Source organism: Eriocheir sinensis, chromosome 59 (assembly GCF_024679095.1).
Source record: "Eriocheir sinensis breed Jianghai 21 chromosome 59, ASM2467909v1, whole genome shotgun sequence".
NCBI classification, from domain to species: domain Eukaryota; kingdom Metazoa; phylum Arthropoda; class Malacostraca; order Decapoda; family Varunidae; genus Eriocheir; species Eriocheir sinensis.
In genome coordinates this window covers 10,674,719-10,696,144 of record NC_066567.1, presented here as the reverse complement: position 1 = coordinate 10,696,144, position 21,426 = coordinate 10,674,719, and the positions used below count along the sequence as shown (strand labels likewise).

General features: G+C 40.9%; 1 protein-coding gene across 1 annotated transcript in view; it reads right to left on the bottom strand.

The window, feature by feature from the left end:
* Nucleotides 1-1,928: 1,928 nt before the first annotated feature.
* LOC126985578 (uncharacterized) overlaps nucleotides 1,929-21,426 on the bottom strand; it is a 19,637-nt gene continuing 139 nt past the window's right edge. The window contains exons 2-4 of the mRNA XM_050840724.1: nucleotides 11,801-11,890; nucleotides 8,642-8,833; nucleotides 1,929-4,102 (exon numbers count right to left, since the gene is read on the bottom strand). Of these exons, the coding sequence (XP_050696681.1) occupies nucleotides 3,971-4,102; nucleotides 8,642-8,833; nucleotides 11,801-11,890 (414 nt within the window). The 3' untranslated portion in view covers nucleotides 1,929-3,970. The remainder of the gene's footprint in view (nucleotides 4,103-8,641; nucleotides 8,834-11,800; nucleotides 11,891-21,426) is intronic.

Sequence of the window (21,426 nt, the reverse complement as noted above, 5' to 3'; positions counted from 1 at the left end):
CAAGGCGAGGTCAGTTTTTGTGGCTTTGTTCTAATAAGTTCAGGAAATTTTCTCCTCGGCTGCTCGGAGGGAAAAAAAGGAGAAGAAAATTAGGAAGCTGAGTTCAAAAACCCTATTAATGAATGCAGCTGAAGTTTTTATTAATGTTTTCCTGGTGTTGGGCTTAGAGGAAAATGTGTTTTCTTCGTTTTTTATGGAGGAATATTTGATCTCAACTGTTATTTTAGGAACCAAAGAGATAAATAAAAATAAAAATACAGAAAAAAGGGGAACTAGGAGATGAGTTCAAAGGCCCTGTTAATAGATCCAGGTTTAGTTTATGTTTGTTTTCCTTGTATATAGTTTAGGAACTACTACTACTACTACTACTACTACTACTACTACTACTACTACTACTACCAATAATAATAATAATAATAATAATAATAATAATAATAATAATAATAATAATAATAATAATAATAATAATAATAATAATAATAATAATAATAATAATAATAATAATAATACTGCTACTACTACTACTACTACTACTACTACTACTACTATTACTATTACTGATCATCACTATCATCATCAAATAACCAATTAACTAACTAACTATCCATCTAACTGACCTTTTCTCTGTGACCTTTGAAATCAAGCATGGAAACCCAGCTAACCTTCTCTGTGGCCTTGGAAGACAGTTGTAAATTTGAGCTTGAGACTCTTAAGAATATGGACCAAAGGAGGAGGAGGAGGAGGAGGAGGAGGCACAATAACACACAACTCATCATGGTGTCAAAGTCTTTATTTATTATCAACAGTTCTGGCTGCTTGGCTTCACACCGCGCCTTAAGTCCCGTCTCACCGCGCCGTAAGTCAATCAACCTCTTGACTTGGGTTACGGGAGGCGAGGGAAGGTTGAGGTTTTTATTTTCGCATCGCCGCCACATCGCTTGTCACGTCCATCTTCCTGCCTTCATGGACGCTGGGAAAGGTTAGTGTTGGGATAGGTAAGGCAAGGTAAGGTAAGGGAAGGTAAGGTAAGGTAAGGTAAGGGAAGGGAAGGGAAGGAAAGGCAAGGAAAGGAAAGGAGAGGAAAGGAAAGGAAAGGAAAGGTAAGGTAAGGTAAGTTAAGGTAAGGTAAGGTAAGGTAAGGTAAGATAGGAAGGTGTATCTATAGGTAAATGTAAGGTAAGGAGTAACTGAAATGGAGGGAAAGGTAAGGCAGAAAGGTAAATCTAGAGTGTTAGGTAAGGTAAGGTAAGGTAAGGAAATTTAAGGTAAGGTAAGATAGGAAGGTGTATCTATAGGGAAATGTAAGGTAAGGAGTAACAGAAGTGGAGGGAAAGGTATGGTAAGGTAGAAAGGTAAATTTAGTGTTAGGTAAGGTAAGGTAAGGTAAGGAAATTTAAGGTAAGGTAAGATAGGAGGGTGTATCTATAGGGAAATGTAAGGTAAGGAGTAACTGAAGTGGAGGGAAAGGTATGGTAAGTTAAAAAGGTAAATCTAGAGTGTTAGGTAAGGTAAGGTAAGGTAAGGAAGGAGTGTGGATAAAGAGGGAGAAATAAACATGGAGGTGAAGACGAAGGAAGGGAGTATTTTGAGCGACGGGCTTTCTAATTCCCTTGTCTATCATCCTTGTTTGTTTGCAGATTTCACTTCTAGTTACTCCATTTTATCAGACATTGGATTTGTCAGATTGTTTTAATAGGTTCCGGTCATATTCATTCTATCTTTATTACCCTTATGAGACTAATTAGTATTCATTAGATTCATTCGTATTTATTTACCTATTTTTAGATCACTTCTTGTGTGCTCTCTACTTTCTCTGTCCGTTAGTTTAATTAGTGGGGCAAATACAAGCATCAAGGAACGTGTTTGCTACTAAATAATGTATTTTTTCTATTATTTTCTTTTTTTGTATGTGTGTGTGGGGGGGGGGGGATGTAAGTTCGTTTGACAAGGAGGAAAAGTGAAGGGGTTAAGCCGTTTGAATTTCTGTTGAGTCAATGAGCTTTCACTTATTGGGTTGAAACACGCACATACAAACACACACACACCTGCCCCCCTCTAACCTCTAATTGCCACCTTCACTTCTTAATGAGTAGTGACTGTGATAATTTTGCGACCAGTACTCCTCCATACTTATTTGAACTTAACTTTCATTATCAGATTAAACTCAACAAACTCTCACATAAGCATTCGTATTTATATTTCCTCATTTCATCTTTCAATTATAAGTAAACAAAACAAAATATAAATACTGTAACTAATAACTGAACCCTCATTTTTCTTTCAATGCAGTCAAACATTTTTTTTCAGTGATTTTCCTTAACCAAAACCTAAATACTGACAGCGAATTTCCGTTTGCTTCATCTAATCAACTCTTTCCTATTCTTTCGATCATATGGCGAGGCAGATTTGCATAACATGAAGTAATATGAAAACTACTGAAGCTATTCGCCTTTTACGGTTATCATTGTGTAATCTCTAAGTCTTTGCTCAATCGCCTATTATTTAATTCGTTAGGACAATCAAACATTTAGGTACAGACAATTTAAGCATTAAGTAATATGAAAAACAACCTAATAATTCGCCACCTACTGTCAGCATTGTGTAATCTCTCAAGTCTTCGCTCACTCTCGTTTTCTTTCGTTCGTCAGCTGAATCAGATTTTTGGGGTTCATGTGCACTGGTTAATTTGCACATATTTGCTTGGACGTGACAAAAACAAACCTCATTTCAACAATCTCTTCCTAACACTTCACCTCAGTTCACCTTATTTCATCCCCCGTGTTACCTCACCTCACTTCACTTCAACTCATTTTTATCCAACTTCACCTCATCTTATTTCCTTATCCAACCTCAAAACACACTTCAGTTCTCACCCTACCTCATTCCACCTAACAACTTCACTTCACTTCCTCTTATCTCACTTCATCTTGCTCTTTTTCCTTCTTTAAATACACTTCAATCCTCACCTTACCTCATATCACCTAACAACTCACTTCACTTCCTCTAATGTCTCTTCTTCTTAATCTTTTTTCCTTCTTCAGTCTCAAAATGCACTTCAATCCCGAACTCATCTTCCCTCATCTCATATTCCCTCACCTCACTTTCCTTCCTTCACTTCAGCTTCTCCCGCTTCATCTCAACCTTCACTTCACTTCACTTCCTCTAACCTCACTTCTGAACTTCTCTCTGTATCCAACCCCCAAAAGAGAGACTTCGAACCAACTTCCTCCTTCATCACCGTCACTGTCTACAACAACTTCTTTGGAGGAGGAGGAGGAGGAGGAGGAAGAGAGCGTCCCTTGACAACAGACACCACCACCACCAACCACACACACACACACACACACACATACACACACACAAAAAAAGGTGTATACAAAAGCTCCCTCGTACACAACTGCCTTGGGAGGTGGTGGTGGTGATGATGGTGGTGGTACTCTGATTCTGGATGGTGATAGAGAGGTAAGGAGGAGGAGGAGGAGGAGGAGGAGAGAGGGAAAGAAGTTGATGGAGGTGACGAGATATGGAGGAAAGAAAAGGAAAGGAAAGGAAGGAAGGGAGGATTTTAGTATAAGAGGAAGGAAGAAAGGAAGATAATTGAAAGAAGGAATGGAGAGGAGGAAAAGAAGAGAAAGAAGAGAGGAAGAGAAGAGAGAACATTTAAAGAAGGAGGGAGAAGGAAAAGAGAAAAGAATCAGAAGAAGAAAGAAAGAAAAAAAGGAACGAAGGAGGGAGAGAGAAGGAGAGGAGACGAGACCCATTTAACGAAGGAAAGGGAGAGGAAAAAACAAATTATAAGAAGAAGGAAGAGAAAAAGAGAAGGAAGAAGGGAGAGGAGGAGAGGGAGAGGGAACAAGACCCATTTCACGAAGGAAGGAAGAAGGACATGGCTATCGCGGCGTGAAAGGAGGAGGGGGTGATGGAGGGGGAGGATAGGGGGCTACATGGGGGGGCTGGGGGTGTGGGGAGGTTACTGGTCGGTGGTTGAGGCCTTCCACCAGGGGAGGACGCGCGCGGGGTGGTCCTCATGCTCCCCTGCTACTGAAGAGGCTGCGGCTGTTTCACTTCGAAGCTCACAGGCGGCGATTCTAGTAGCCTCACTCTGAAAGGTGTGGGCGTAAGACATGACACACACACACACACACACACACACACACACACACACACACAAAGGAAGAAGTAGATAATGAGGAGTTACCACTAAAAGAAGGAATATGATGCTTGAGAGACATAAAGAAATATAGCTTCCCGAAAAGAAATATAGAGGTTTGGAACAGACTAAGTGAGGATGTAGTATCGGCGAGAAGTGTGCAAAGCTTTAAAGGAAAACTTGGATAAATGCAGATACGGAGACGGGACCACACGAGCGTAAAGCCCAGGCCCTGTAAAACTATAACTAGGAAAATACAACTAGGTAAATACACACACACACACACACACACACACACACACACACACAGCAAAAGGTAGGGAGCGGACTGGAGAAGGAGAATTTGATGGAAGTGAAGAAAAGGAAAGGAGAGGAAAGGAAGGAAGGAAGGAAGAAGTGACAAGGTCCCGGCACCTCCCAGTTATCTACAAAATGAGCCTCAAAACTTTAATCGGGAGTATTATGAACTTGCTAGCGATGACGAGTCCAGTGTGTGATCAGGGCGTGGGGAATGACACAAGGGTTAGTGAGTGATGATTACTTACAAGATCTATGACATTCTTTCCTCCTTTCTCTGTTTCTCTCTCTATCTTCACTGTGATTACCGTAGAGAGAGAGAGAGAGAGAGAGAGAGAGAGAGAGTAATGAGAAACAGGTGCATCTATTCTACCAATCAACTCATTAATCTTCAAACCTGGGACCTCATTAAAATCCCTGATGCTGCTGATTCTAATGATCCTGGTAGTAGTAGTAGTAGTAGTAGTAGTAGTAGTAGTAGTAGATATAGTTCATAGTACCCTATCTGCTATTAGTGGATGAAATGTAAATGCTGTCCAATTCCCTGGTGCAAGATTCAATCAGTATCTACATTCTTTCATCCTTGTAATCTCTAACTCCCTGATGCAAGAGTTAACCAGTATCTGCACTCTTTCATCCCTGTGTAGCTGTCCAACTCCCTCATGAAAGAGTTAACCGACATCTTCACTCTTTCATCCCTGTGCTGTCCAACTCCCTGATCCAAAAGTTAACCAGTATCTGCACTCTTTCATCCCTGTGTGGCTGTCCAACTCCCTCATGAAAGAGTTAACCGATATCTTCATTCTTTCATCCCTGTGCTGTCCAACTCCCTCATGAAAGAGTTAACCAGTAGCTTCATTCTTCCATCCCTGTGCTGTCCAACTCCCTCATGAAAGAGTTAACCGACATCTTCACTCTTTCATCCCTGTGTAGCTGTCCAACTCCCTCATGAAAGAGTTAACCAGTAGCTTCATTCTTCCATCCCTGTGCTGTCCAACTCCCTCATGAAAGAGTTAACCGATATCTTCATTCTTTCATCCCTGTGTAGCTGTCCAACTCCCTCATGAAAGAGTTAACCGACATCTTCACTCTTTCATCCCTGTGCAGCTGTCCAACTCCCTCATGAAAGAGTTAACCGACATCTTCACTCTTTCATCCCTGTGCTGTCCAACTCCCTCATGAAAGAGTTAACCGACATCTTCACTCTTTCATCCCTGTGTAGCTGTCCAACTCCCTCATGAAAGAGTTAACCGACATCTTCACTCTTTCATCCCTGTGCTGTCCAACTCCCTGATGCAAAAGTTAACCAGCATCTGCACTCTTTCATCCCTGTGTAGCTGTCCAACTCCCTCATGAAAGAGTTAACCGATATCTTCATTCTTTCATCCCTGTGCTGTCCAACTCCCTCATGCAAAAGTTAACCAGTATCTGCACTCTTTCATCCCTGTGTAGCTGTCCAACTCCCTCATGAAAGAGTTAACCGATATCTTCATTCTTTCATCCCTGTGCTGTCCAACTCCCTCATGCAAAAGTTAACCAGTAGCTTCATTCTTCCATCCCTGTGCTGTCAACCATACCACATACCACATACCACATAGCGCATAGTAGGTTTGGGTACAGGATGGAACCCCCTGCAGTTTTACAGGGTACAAGTTTGACCGAATCAGGTTAGGCATAAAAACTGGATTGAGAATAAGTCGATAAATTAAGGATGAAGGAACAGACTAATAAAACAGTGGATAGACGGGATAGAAGAAAAATGATAGATAAAGAAGGGAAGATGATAGGTGAGGAAGATGGGAGATGGGAGAAGGGAAAATAAATGATGGATAGAAAGATAGAAGGTTGATGATTATGATGAAAGAGGGAGCTAGAGAAAGAGATGATAAAGATGGGATAAACAGAGCAAACAAAAGTGAACAAAAAGAAAACAAACAAACAAACAAAGACAAAAGAAACGAAGAAAAAAAAAACAGTGGATGAAAAAACAAAACAAAACAATTACAAAAAACAAAAGACAAACAAGAATAAACAAGACAAACAAAAACAACAGAGGAGTTAATACGAAGTTGCCTAAGGAATCCAAATCTCTAAAGGTCAGGAAAGAGGTTTGGATTAGAACATTATGCAAGATTGAACTCCGTATACTAATTATCCTTCTTCTTCTTCTTCTTCTTCTTCCTCTTCTTTTTCTTTTTCTTTTTTCTTTTTCTTCTTCTTCTTCTTCCTCTTTACATTCTCGTTCTTCTTCTTTTTCTTCTTTTGCTTCTTCTTCTTCTTTTTCTTCTTTTCTTTTTCTTCTTCTTCTTCTTCTTCCTCTTTACATTCTCGTTCTTCTTCTTCTTCTTCTTCTTCTTCTTCATCATCATCTTCTTTTTCTTCTTTTTCCTCTTATTGTCATTCTTCTTATTCTTATTCTCCTCATTCTTCTTCTTCTTCTTCTTCTTCTTCTTCTTCTTCTGATCTTACATAAAAGTCTCGTCTCAGGAATGCCGTGTGTCCTAAATTATATATTAAGACGAAGAAAAGGAGATAAGAAAACAAAAATAGGGAAATAAAGACAGAAAAGACAGATATATTAAGACAGACAGAGGAACAGATAGACAAACATACATACAGACAGACAGACAAAGAGGTAGAGAAAAATAACCAAGACAGAAACAGAGAAAGATTGAGAGATAGACAGACGGAAACAGAGACAGACAGACGGATACATAAAGACAGAAATACACAGACAGAGAAACAGACAGACAGACAGACAGACAAAGAGGTAGAGAAAAATAACCAAGACAGAAACAGAGAAAAATTGAGAGATTGACAGACGGAAACAGAGACAGACAGACGGATACATAAAGACAGAAATAGACAGACAGAGAAACAGACAGACAGACAGACAAAGAGACAAAGAAAAATAACCAAGACAGAAAGAGAAAGATTGAGAGATAGACAGACGGAAACAGAGACAGACAGACGGATACATACAGACAGAAAAGACAGACAGAGAAACAGACAGACAGACTGACAAAGAGACAAAGAAAAATAACCAAGACAGAAACAGAGAAAGATTGAGAGATAGACAGACGGAGACAGAGACAGACAGACGGATACATACAGACAGAAAAGACAGACAGAGAAACAGACAGACAGACTGACGAAGAGACAAAGAAAAATAACCAAGACAGAAACAGAGAAAGATTGAGAGATAGACAGACGGAGACAGAGACAGACAGACGGATACATACAGACAGAAAAGACAGACAGAGAAACAGACAGACAGACAGACAGACAAAGAGACAAAGAAAAATAACCAAGACAGAAATAGAGAAAGATTGAGAGATAGACAGACAGACGGATACATAAAGACAGAAAAGACAGACAGAGAAACAGACAGACAGACAGACAGACAAAGAGACAAAGAAAAATAACCAAGACAGAAATAGAGAAAGAATGAGAGATAGACAGACGGACGGATACATAAAGACAGACAGAGAAACAGACAGACAGACAGACAAACAGACAAAGAGGTAGAGAAAAATAACCAAGACAAAAACGGAGAAAGAATGAAAGACAGACAGACTGAAACAGAGACAGACAGACGGATGCATAGACAGAAAAAACAGAGAGAAAACAGACAGACAGACAGACAGACAGGCACATATGGAAACGAAGCAGATGACCAGAAAGGGAAAAATATACAGTGATTCCCTTGTAACTAGAGACGGAACTTAATACAGGCGGAAAAAATAAAAAGAAATATGATGGTTGGAAAAACGGCGAATTCCCAGAGCGGTAGAATTCCTGCGGCACATTCCAGCTTATTCCAACCTTACTGAGAACGATTCCAGGTTTAATATTGAACTTTTTTTGTTTGTTTGTTTGTTTGTTGGTGTTTTAAGCTGAGTGTTGGGAGTAATTATGATATACACTTATGATATGATTCTCTCTCTCTCTCTCTCTCTCTCTCTCTCTCTGACTCCATTTTCTTCGTTTTCTTTACATAATATCCAGTTCTGAGTCTATCACCACCACCACCACCACTACTACTACTACTACTACTACTACTACTACTACTACTTTTACTGGAACCTTACCTCAATAATTTCCAGCAGTAACTATAAGAACATCCACTCCTCCACCTCCTCCTCCTCCTACTCCTACTACTACTACTACTACTACTACTACTACAGCACTTACCTCAATGATCTTCAGCAGGAGGTTGTAAGCGTGGGTGAGGTCAGCTGAGCAATCCACGGCTGTCATAAACCCGGCCTCCTCCGTGCCTAAGTCCCCCCTTCCACCGGCGACGCTTGGGCTGCTGGACGCCACAGAAGATGGGAAGCGCTTGCCCATGGATCCGCCAGCGCCCCAGCCACGGTTCCAATGTATCTGAGAGGGGGGGATGGTTAGAATGCCTCTGTAAGTGTGAAGATGTTAAAGTTGATATTCTCAAACATTTAGGGGCTAACACACCTATATTTCAGCGCCCCAGCCGTGGTTTCAATGTATAAGAAAGGAGGGATGGTGTTAGAATGCCTGTGTAAGATTGAAGATGGTAAAGTCGATATTCTCAAACATTTAGGGGCTAACACACCCATATTTCAGCGCCCCAGCCGTGGTATCAATGTATAAGAAAGGAGGGATGGTGTTAGAATGCCTGTGTAAGATTGAAGATGGTAAAGTCGATATTCTCAAACATTAAAGGAATTTCACACCCACATATCAGCCCCCAGCCGTGGTTTCAATGTATAAGAAAGAAGGGATGGTGTTAAAATGCCTGTGTAAGATTGAAGATGGCAAAGTCGATATTCTCAAACATTTAGGGGCTAACACACCCACATATCAGCCCCCAGCCGTGGTTTCAATGTATAAGAAACGGCGTAGGTGTTAGAATGCCTGTAGAAGTGTGAAAAGGTTAAGTTGAGTATTCTCGCTGTCGGCTCTTACATCATCTACTTCCAAAGGGCAAAAAGGGGATCAGTCAGGTTCTAATGAGTGTTTGTTTAGGTTCACGGTACAGGAGAAGGGTCAGACTACCACCAGGGTCATAAAACTATCCCTGGGAATGCCACGAACTCCCACGGAAGCCTCGTCAAATGTGCGTACTTGCCTTACTACTTGAGAGATGAAATGTTTAATAATATGTCCCATTGTGTGTAGTTCGTAAGATTAATACTCTCTTCTCTCTCTTGTGGAAATTAAATGTGTTTCAAGTTGTATATACAGATTCAGTACCAGCCAGAATAGAGTTACTGTCACTTCCCATAACCTCAATTGTTGCCACTTATCTCTGCTTTCTCTAATAAGGATACATAGGTTGGTATAACGAGACACCTTCGCTTCTCACATCAGCTATTTCTAAAAGTCAAAAAGGAGATCAGTCGGGTTCTAATGAGTGTTTCTTCAGGGTCACAGTACAGAGGAAGAGCCAAACTACCACCAGGGTCATCAAACTACCTATGGAAATACCCACAACTCCTATGAAAGCCTTGTCAAATATGTGAACTTAGGGGCCGAATGTCTTATAATACGACACACATATACTCTCCAACATTTCGAAGTTCACACAGCCATATTTGCTAAGGCTTTCATAGAGGATATTGTGGGTATTTCCAGGGTAGTTTTATGAGCCAAGGGATAGTTTGACAAGGCTTCTGCGCCATGGATATGAAAAACACTCTTCAGAACACGACTGGTCTCCCTTTGTGGCCTCGGAAAATATTTGTTACGAGACTCGAAAGCTTCTGAAAATATGAGGTCAGTTCTCGCCCCCCCGTTCTGAAGGCGCAATAAACGTATAACAATGTAGAAGAGATGAAGGGATGTGGCGGAGCGTGTGAGGGGAACGTTGTCAATAGAACGGCCCCCACCACCACCACCACCACCACCGCAACCACTACCACCACCACCACCACCGCCACCACCACTATCACATTACTTCGACTATTGTATAAGATTGGTCCGTTTGTTTTTATGAGGAGTTTGTGGCGTGGAAGAGTTTAGAGTCGCGTTTTGGGCTTCAGTTGACTTTGCAGCTTTGTGATTATTATTTTTTTGGTGTGTTTTGCTTTGTTTAGTAGTAGTAGTAGTAGTAGTAGTAGTAGTAGTAGTAATAGTAGAAACTGACCCCTCATTCGGCCACCTCTTTGGATTCTTTTTAGGAGCAACGAGTAGCGGGCTTTTTTTTATTATTGTTTCCTTTTTTGTGTGCCTTTGAACTGTCTTCTTTGTTGTAATAAAAAAAAGTAGTAGTAGTAGTAGTAGTAGTAGTAGTAGTAGTAGTAGTAGTAGCCACAGAACGGCACCAAAATAGAAAAAAATAACAAAACAAAATATCTTGAAAAAAACTCAAAAAGGACAAGGGAAAAATATATCTCTACGAAACTACCAAATAAGTGAACGAAACAGAATGAAACAAAAAAAACGTCAAAGCAATGAGGACAACAGCGGGTCCAAAAAAAGAGAAAAAAAAAGAAAAGTTGTGGCACAGATTGGAACGTTTGACTCGGAAACGTTTCATTCAGGGCGGAAAAAAATAAAATAAAAAATAAAATAAATAGTAATATGACCAAATAAAAAATATATATAATCCTGGCAGAGATTTAAGCCATGGAGGTAATTACAAGGGATGATGATGATGATGTTGTTATTATTGTTATTATTATTATTATTATTATTATTATTATTATTATTATTATTATTGTTGTTGTTGTTGTTGTTGTTGTTGTTGTTGTTGTTGTTGTGTTGTGGGAGAGTATAGATCAAAGTAGTCTCTCTCTCTCTCTCTCTCTCTCTCTCTCTCTCTCTCTCTCTCTCTCTCTCTCTCTCTCTCTCTCTCCTGTTTACACCTTCGCCAGAATATCCCTGAAGGTAAAATGGCAATGTTTTCATCAAAGTGAACCTCCTCCTCCTCCTCCTCCTCCTCCTCCTCCTCATCCTCCTCTTCTCTTGTTAAAAACCGGGGGTGGAGAGAAAAGGAGAGAGGGAGAGAGAGAGAGAAAAAACAACAATCTATAAAAAATATAAAAAAATAATCTAAGGAGTAAAACTATCGCAAGTAAACGTCTGTGTGTGTGTGTGTGTGTGTGTGTGTGTGTGTGTGTGTCGGTATCTATGGGGTTCTTAATTTTTTTGCGTGTATGTATGAATGTGTCTGTGTGTGTGTGTGTGTGTGTGTGTGTGTGTGTGTGTGTGTGTGTGTGTGTTGTGTGTCTGTCTGTCTTTCTCTCTGTATGTCTGTGTGTCTGTCTGTCTATCTGTCTCTGTCTACCTGTGTGTATGTCTATCTGTCTCTCTGTCTGTCTACCTGTGTGTCTGTCTATCTGTCTCTCTGTCTACCTGTCTGTCTGTGCTTACCTGAGCGGGGGCAGGTGTGAAGCACGCCGCCAGGGTTACCAGCACCACCACCAGCACTCGGGAGCACCTGTTGCCCACGTGAGACTGCATCTGTCTGGGGGAGAGTGAACACCTGTTAGCGAAAGGGAGAGTGAAGGAATGGGAGGGAGGGGGAGGAGAAGGAAGCTAATGGGAAAGGGAGGGAAAGGGGAGAAGAGAAGGGAGAGATAAAGAAGGGAAGAAGGGAGTGTGAAAGAAAGGGAGAGAGAGGAAAAAGAGAAGGAAGGAGAGTTAAGGGAAGAGAAGAGAGAAGAAAAGGGAAAGAGAAGAGAATAAAATGAAGGAGAATATAAGGGAAGGGAGAGAGAAGGAAGAAAGGGAGAGGGCAAAGGGAGAAGAAAAAAACAAACAAATTGAAATAAAGAAAAAGTAGGAAAAATGTTACATAAAAAATTAGGTAAGTAAACAATGACACACACACACACACACACACACACACACACACACACACACACACACACACACACACACACGAAACAAAAAATATGTCCATTTCCTTACGATTTTAGGGTTACGCTTTCCTCCTCCTCCTCCTCCTCCTCCTCCTCCTCCTCTTCCATATGATGTCTATGATAAGTTTTCCACCTCCATAACTCTAGTCATTGGGAAAAGAAACTAAGGTTGACGTGTATAACCTCCTCCTCCTCCTCCTCCTCCTCCTCCTTTTAGTCTCCCAGCGGAATTCTGACTGATCTCGTGTGTGTGTGTGTGTGTGTGTGTGTGTGTTTTATTTTTCCCATGCAGTCAAGTCAGATACCATAAAATTAGACTCTCTCTCTCTCTCTCTCTCTCTCTCTCTCTGATTTATATATGTAACACACGCACACACACAGTACCTTCACACCTGAGGCCACACACGCAATTAACGAAGCTTACCTCAGAAATTACCCTCACCTCTTCCCTCCACACATCTCTCCTATGCACCTCCCTTCCTTCTTCTTCTTCTTCTCCACCTCACATCCTCCTCCTCTTTCCTCTTTCCCCTTTCCCACCCTTCTATCTATCTATCTTTCTTTATCTTCATTCTTTCTTCATTTCTCTCTTCTCTTTTCTCTTACTCTTCTTCATTACCCTTATCCTTCCTTTCCTGATTATCTCTCTTCTCTTCCTCTCTCTTTCTCTCCCTTCCTTCCTTTTCCTCTTTTTCCCTCCACTTTCTCCCTACCTTTCACTTCGCTTTCCTCTTCCTTCTCCTCCTTCCTTCCCTTCCTTCTTTTCTCTCCTCCTCCTCCTCTTCTTCCCTCCTTCTCTCCCTCCCTTTCCTTCGCTTTCCTCTTTCTTCACCTCCTCTCTCCCTTCCCTTCCTTCCTTTCTCTTCCTTCTCTTCTCCTCCTGCTTCTCCTTCCCTTTATCTCTCACCGTACTAGCAATAACAAAAAAACTATAGATGCCACAACCACGTCAAGTCACGGCTTCTTATACGCACCTAAGAAGGAATTGGATCCCACAAGAAGCGGATCCAATTAGCCTTATAGTGAATCCACGAGGAACTGGCGGATTGGGGGGTTTCTGCGGGGGTCTCTCCTCCCGTACCACGCCGCCACATCTCTTGTCTCCAATTGTGGGATTAGAGTCAAGGTGGTAAGTGGACCACCATTACCCTCCCTTCATTTCCTCCTCCTCCTTCTCTCTCTCTCTCTCTCTCTCTCTCTCTCTCTCTCTCTCTCTCTCTCTTTTTCGGGGACGAGAATACAGGCTGTCATGCACTCATGATCCAGTTTGGCGCAGACTCTTTCAATAGTTCTTTCACTAACATTAGTGGCTCTTGCTGTTCTTGCAGTTACTCTTGTGAGTGGTATGATAAATCCTCTGTTGTTTTTTTCGTCTAAAAAGTACTTGTTTACATTGTAAATGAGTTCTTTCTCGCGGCTGTGCAGCCAACGACGTGGAGAGGCAGGGAGAGGGAGGGAGGGGAGAGGCAGAGGCGGGAGCGGGCCACCCATGGGCCCACCTGCTGACCCTTCCATGACCTTGAGAGAAGTGACCTGGGCTCTGGATGTGTAGAATGACACCGTTGGAATACAACACTGTCAAGTGTCGTGGTATTTATACAAAATATTTGTTATTATCTTAAAAACGAAACAATCTTAACGCTATATGACCTTATTGGATTATCCAATTATTTAATTAAATTCATTTAAAGGTAGTAAATAGCTGACATATGAGAGGAAGCGAGGAGTGTTGAGAGTGTGTGGCAAGGTGCGGTGCGGGGCTGACCCGCACCTCTCACCCCCCAATCCGCCAGTTCCTCCTGGATTGACTATAGTGCGTTTATCGAAGGAGATGTTGTTGTTGTTGTTGTTGTTGATGAGAGAGAGAGAGAGAGAGAGAGAGAGAGAGAGAGAGAGAGAGAGAGAGAGAGAGAGAGAGAGAGAGAGAGAGAGAGAGAGAGAGAGAGAGAGAGAGAGAGAGAGAAAGAAAGAAAGAGAAAGAAAGACACACGGAAACGAAGATAAGAAAAAGAAGAAAAAGAAGAAGAAGAAGAAGAAAAGGAAGAAGGAGAAGAAAAAGAAAAGGAAGAAGAAGAAGAAGAAGGAGAAGAAGAAGAGGAAGAAGGAGAAGAAGAAGAGGAAGAAGAAGAAGAAGAAGAAGAAGAAGACGAAGAAGAAGAACCAGAACAACAAGAACAACTACTTCACCAACCTTCCTCCTCCTCCCAGCAGGTAATCGCCTTTGCAACACGTGAAACGACTTACGCCTGTGACTAATTAACTGACAGATGAGGTGAGTGACAGAGTGAGAGGGAAAGAAAAAAAAGACTAAAGGAGGCAAGATGGCGCATATATCACACATCAAGGAGGAGGAGGAGGAAGAGGAGGAGGAGAAGGAGGAGGAGGAGGAGGAGAAGGAGGAGGAGGAGGAGGAGGAATGAGATGCCAAAAGGAACGTCACCTTTCTCAACATCAAAAGACATCAGTTACCCAACGGAACGGAAAAGAGAGAGAGAGAGAGAGAGAGAGAGAGAGAGAGAGAGAGAGAGAGAGAGAGAGAGAGAGAGAGAGAGAGAGAGAGAGAGAGAGAGAGAGAGAGAGAGAGAGCGAGAGAGAGAGAGAGAGAGAGAGAGAGAGAGAGAGAGAGAGAGAGAGAGAGAGAGAGAGAGAGAGAGAGAGAGAGAGAGAGAGAGAGAGAGAGAGAGAGAGAGAGAGAGAGAGAGAGAGAGAGAGAGAGACACACACACACAGATTACATTTTAGGCGCCTGGTCTCCCTGCAACCGAAGATTAAGGAGGAGGAGGAGGAGGAGGAGGAGGAGGAAGGGAAAAAATATATGCTTAAACTCCTCTCTCCTCTCTCTCTCTCTCTCTCTCTCTCTCTCTCTCTCTCTCTCTCTCTCTCTCTCTCTCTCACCTGTAATGCGATAGTTAGACACACACACCTTTCCTTTTTATTAATTAAGGGAGTGGAATTAGCCAGAGGGAGTGAGAGACATCTAGTACAAGTGGTATTATTATTATTATTATTATTATTATTATTATTATTATTATTATTATTACTGTTTTTTTATTTTAACACGGTCACTCAGAAGTCACTAAGAGGAGGAGGAGGAGGAGGAAGATGAAGAAAGAGGAGAAAGAGAAGAAAGAAAAGGAAGAAGAGGAGGAGGAAGAAGATGAACAGAATAAGGAAAAGAAGAAAAAAAAGGAGGAAGAAGAACGAATATGAGAAGTAGAAGAAGAAAGAGAAGGAGGAGGAGGAGGAGGAAGAGAAAGATGAGGAAAGAGGAGAAAAAGAAAGAAAAGGAAGAAGAAGAGGAAGAGGAAGAAGATGAACAGAATAAGGAAAAGAAAAAAAAAAGGAGGAAGAAGAACGAATATGAGAAGTAGAAGAAGAAGGAGGAGGAGGAGGAGGGGAACGGAGGAGGAAGACAAGGAAGATGAAGAACATGAAAAGAGGAGGAGGGGGAGGAGGAGGAGAATAAGGAAAAGGAAACAAAACATGAAGGAAGAAGAACGAAGATGAGAAGGAGAAAAAGAAAGCGGAGGAGGAAAGGAATGGAGGAGGAGGAAGATGAAGAGCACAAGGAAAAGAAAGAATAAGGAAGAAAGAGGGAGATGAAGAGGAGGAGGAGGAGGAAAAGAACGTGGACAACATCAACAACAACAACATCAATAATAATAATAATAATAATAATAATAATAATAATAATAATAATAATAATAATAATAATAATAATAATAATAATAATAATAATAATAATAATAGTCGTTGTAACATTATTTCTTTTGTTTCTCTTTGAATAAAAATGAAAATAAAAATAACTTAGATTCCCCTTTGATGGAGAAGAAAGAAAATGGGAAGTGAGGTCGCTGAGAGAGAGAGAGAGAGAGAGAGAGAGAGAGAGAGAGAGAGAGAGAGAGAGAGAGAGAGAGAGAGAGACTAGTAATTATCTCATTTCCTGCCTCTTCTTCCTCCTCCTCCTCCTCCTCCTCCTGCATAACGACCCTCACTCTATACAAAATAATAATAATAATAATAATAATAATAATAATAATAATAATAATAATAATAGCCACCCTTCCCCCCCTCCTCCCCCTTCCCCCCCCCTAATAAAGGTGAGTAATAATTATGCAAAAGTAAAGATGAATAAAATAAATAGGTAAATAAATAAAAATAACTAGAAGAGAAGAATAAAGAGGAAGGAAAGAGAGAATAAACGAGAATAAACCTTTTTTCACACACACACACACACACACACACACACACACACACACACACACACACACACACACACACACCTTCACACACACAAAAAAAAACAATAAAAAAGGACTTGGTGAAAATTATGATGCCAGACTTGAAATGCAAAAAAAAATAATAGAAAATAAAAATGATAAAATAAAAATAAAAAAAGTGAAAAGTGAAGAAAAAAATCCCTTTGACCGAATCTGAGTTAACAAAAAAAGAAAAAGTGAAAATGACGAAATAGATAAGAAAGGAAAGGAAAACTTACACTACAGACAGACAGACAGACAGATAGATAGATAGATAGAGAGACAGATAGATACAGACACAGACAGACAGATAGATAGACAGACACAGACAGACAGATAGATAGATAGATAGAGAGACAGATAGATACAGACACAGACAGACAGATAGATAGACAGACACAGACAGAGACAGACAGATAGATAGATAGATAGAGAGACAGATAAACAGACACAGACAGACAGATAGATAGACAGACACAGACAGAGACAGACAGATAGATAGATAGATAGATAGACAGATAGATACAGACACAGAGAGGCAGATTGATAGACAGACACAGACAGAGACAGACAGATAGACAGACAGAGACAGAGACAGACAGACAGACAGACAGACAGACAGACATATATACATACATATATACAGATAGACAGACAGACAGACAGACAGACATATATACATACATATATACAGATAGACAGACAGACAGACAGACAGACAGACAGACAGGTAGACTGACAGACACAAAGCACCTGTAATTAAACCACACACACACACACACACACACACACACACCTGTCACTTTTGCTTTCATCTCATAATTGGTGTTCGTTAATTATTTCAACGATACAAAAACAAACAAAAAAAAAAACATCCATAAATAAGATAGATATTCCGACACTCAACACCAGAAAGCAAAGATAAGTAAAGAATGAAAGAAAGAAAGAAAGATAAAAGACTAGATAAAACAACAACAATAAAACAATGAAAACAACAAAGGCAACAATAATTAGGGAGAAAGAGAAGGAACAGGAAGAGGAGGAGGAGGAGGAATAAGAAGGAAGTGGAGAAGAAGAACGAGGAGAAGACGAAGGACGAAGGATGAAGATGAAGACAACGAAGAGGAGGAAGAGGAGGAGAAGAAGAAAGAGAAGAGGAGGAAGATTAAACAGAGGAAACAGAGAAGGATGGAGGGAAGAAGGGAGGAAAAGGAGGGAGGATTGGACTGGCGTAGGGAGGGAAAGGAGGAAAGAACGAAGGGAGGAAAGAGGGTTAGGGAGAGAAAGATAGGCGTAGGAAAGGAGGAAAGAAGGAAGGGAAAAGAAAAAAAGGAAAGGAATATTGGAAGGGGAAAGGAAGGAAGGGAAAACTGAGCAAAGAAGAAAGGGAGGAGAGAGAGAGAGAGAGAGAGAGAGAGAGAGAGAGAGAGAGAGAGAGAGAGAGAGAGAGAGAGAGAGAGAGAGAGAGAGAGAGAGAGAGAGAGAGAGAGAGAGAGAGAGAGGAAAGAATGGAGGGAAGAAGGAACGAACAGGCGAAGAGAAAGAGAAAGAGGAAGAGAAGGAAAGAGAGAAGGATGGAAAGGCATAAGAAAGGGAGGGAGGAAAGGAAGGAGGAAGAAAGAGGAGAAGGAAGAGAAGGGAAGGGAGGAAAGAGAGAATGGAGAGACGAAGAGGAGAAGAAATACAGAGAAAAAAAAGAGAAAAATGCTCCACAAACCATCAACATCATTATTATTATTATTATTATTATTATTATTATTATTATTATTATTATTTATTTATTTATTGTGGAGGCGGTTCATGCGAGCGTACGTCCGCCATTTTTCATTAGTGGTTCGAATTTGAGGGTTCGGTGGTTCGGAAAGACACGTGACCACAAATAGAAAACGGGAAAATATAATAGACAGATAGATAGAAAGATAGATGGATAGATAGATAAAGAGATAGACACATAGATAGATAGATAGACACATAGATAGATAGATAGATAGATAGATTTATATTGAGAGAGAGAGAGAGAGAGAGAGAGAGAGAGAGAGAGAGAGAGAGAGAGAGAGAGAGAGAGAGAGAGAGAGAGAGAGAGAGATGCAAGCCCTTTTCGATTCACTCCAGCGCATAATAATAATAATAATAATAATAATAATAATAATAATAATAATGCCGTATAGAAGGATCAAATGCATTATAATTGTTACGCTGCGCTGACGATCACACACACACACACACACACACACACACACACATTGAGGTCACTTTTTCCTGTAAGTAATTATGTGTGTGTGTGTGTGTGTGTGTGTGTGTGTGTGTGTGTGTGTGTGTGTGTGTGTGTGTGTGTGTGTGTGTGTGTGTGTGTGTGTTTGCTTTTTTGTTTGTTTGTTTGTTAGTTTGTTTGTTTGTTTGTTTGTTTGTTTGTTTGTTTTCTTTCTTTCTTTGTGTTTGTTCGTTTGTTTGTTTCTACTTCAAAAAAAAAAATGGTTCACGAGAGAGAGAGAGAGAGAGAGAGAGAGAGAGAGAGAGAGAGAGAGAGAGAGAGAGAGAGAGAGAGAGAGAGAGAGAGAGAGAGAGAGAGAGAGAGAGAGTCAATAGCAATACCATCTACTGTCACACTTACAAAAGACATACTGATGATGCCCCCCCTCCCCTCCCCCCCTACATCTTTAAAGGGGGAGGGAGGGAGGGAGAGAGAAATGGAGAGAACAGAAAGAGGTGAGAACGCAATGATAAAGGAGATTGAGAGGGAGAAAAAGAGGAGGAGGAGGAGGAGGAGGAGGAGGAATGAATGAGTGAGGGGGAGGAAGAAATGGAGGAAAGGAGGAAAGGTGGGAGGAGAAGAATGTGTATTTCTCTCCATAAAAGTAAGTGGAGAGAAAGGAAACTTGACTTAAGGAGGAGGAGGAGGAGGAGGAAACATGGAAACATGGACTAGCAGGCAGCAGAAAGTCTGTTGGGTCATTACAAGGCTGCCTGCTTTCAGTGATCTAATCAATCCGTTGGCCATATTCCTTTTTTTACCTCTAATCACAAAACAAACAAAACAGAGAAGAAAGAAAAAATAAATGAGGGAGGAAAAGAAAGACGAAAAAGAATTAAAAAAGGGAAAGAAAGAATGGAAAAGGATGATGAGGAAAAGGAGGAAGAAAAGAAGGAAGGAGATGGAGAGAAGGAAGGAGGAAAAGAAGAAAAGTAAAAAGGCTGTGAAAGGAAGGAAGGAAAGAAGCTGGGAAAGGATGGAAGAGGAAGAAAAGGAGGAAAGAAAAAGACTAAAAAGAAAGGAAGGAAGGAAGGAAAAAGGAAGAAAAGGAGGAATAAAAGAGGAAAAATTAGAAAAAGGAAGGAAGGAAGGAAGGAAGGAAAGAAGGAATAGAAAAAGAGTAATAACTAAAGAAGAAAGAAAAAGGAGAAAAGAAGGAAGAAAAAGAGGAAAAAAGCAGGAAAGAATGGAGAAAGGAAAGATGAGGTAGAGGGAAAGAATGGCAAAAACTATTAAAGGAAGGAAATAAAGAAAGGAAGAAAAGAAAGAAGGAAGAGAAGAAGGAAAAGAGAAAATGGGATAGGATACTGAGAGATTGGATAGGATTGAACGCCAAAGAAAGTGTGATGAAGAAGGATAAGAAAGGATAGGAAAGGATAAGATATGATAAGAAATCCTAAGATGAAAAAGAAGATGCTGAAAGAGATGAGATGGAAAAGGAAGCTGAGGAAGATGGGTAAAGAAGGGATGCTAAAAGAAGGGAATAGGGGAGACGGAGGTTGAGATAGAGAGGGATGCTGGGAAAGACTTGAAGATGATGCTGAGATGAAAAAGAAGATGCTGAAAGAGATAAATGGAAAAGGAAGGTGAGGAAGATGAGATAAAGAAGGGATGTTAAGAGATGAGAAGAGAATAGGGGAGATTGAGATAGAGAGAGTTGCTGGGAAAGACTTGAAGATGATGCAAAGATGAGAAAAAAGATGCTGAAAGAGACGAGATGAAGAAGGGAATGAGATAGAAAAGGAAGCTGAAGAAGATAGGATAAAGAAGGGAGATGAGATAGAAAGGGATGCTGGGAAAGACTTGAAGATGATGCTAAGATGAGAAAGAAGAGAAGATGCTGAAAGAGATGAGATGAAGAAGGAAGCTGAAAAAGATGGGATAAAAAAAAAGGGATGCTGGGAGATTTAATAGATGGGGATGCTTAGAAAGGCTAGAAGATGATGGGAAGGAAGTAGAAGATGATGCTGAAAGAGAAGATGGAAAAGAAGATAAAGGAGGTGGATGAGATATATATGGGAAAAGAGAAGAAAGGAAGAGATGATGTAGGGAAGGAGAGGAGAGGGAAGAAGGAGGGAAGGAAGAGGAGGAGGAGGAGAGGCGGATATGGAAGAGAAGAAATGGTGTAAGGCAGAAGAGGAGAGGAAGAGGAGGGAAGGAAGAGGAGGAGGAGGAGGAGGAGGAGGAGGACAGATGCAGGATACATAGCAGAGACTTGAAGGAGGAAAAAAAGGAAAGAAAGAAAAAGGAAAAGGAGAAAGAGAAAAGGAAGAGAGGAAAGTAGGAGAGAGAGAGAGGTGAGGAAAAGTTGGAGGAGGAAAAGAAGGAAAAAAAGAGGAAAATGAGGAAAATAAAGAAAGAAAAACGAGGAAAGGAAAAGGAAAAGAGGAAGGAGAGAAAAATGGAGGAAAGACGAAAGTGAGGAGGAGGAGGAGGAGGAGAACTTGAAGGAGGAAAACAGCCAAAGGAAAAAGAAAAGAAGTGAAAAAAAGGAAAAAGAAGAGAGAGAGAGAGAGAGAGAGAGAGAGAGAGAGAGAGAGAGAGAGAGAGAGAGAGAGAGAGAGAGAGAGAGAGAGAGAGAGAGAGAGAGAGAGAGAGAGAGAGAGAGTGAGAGAGAGAGAGAGA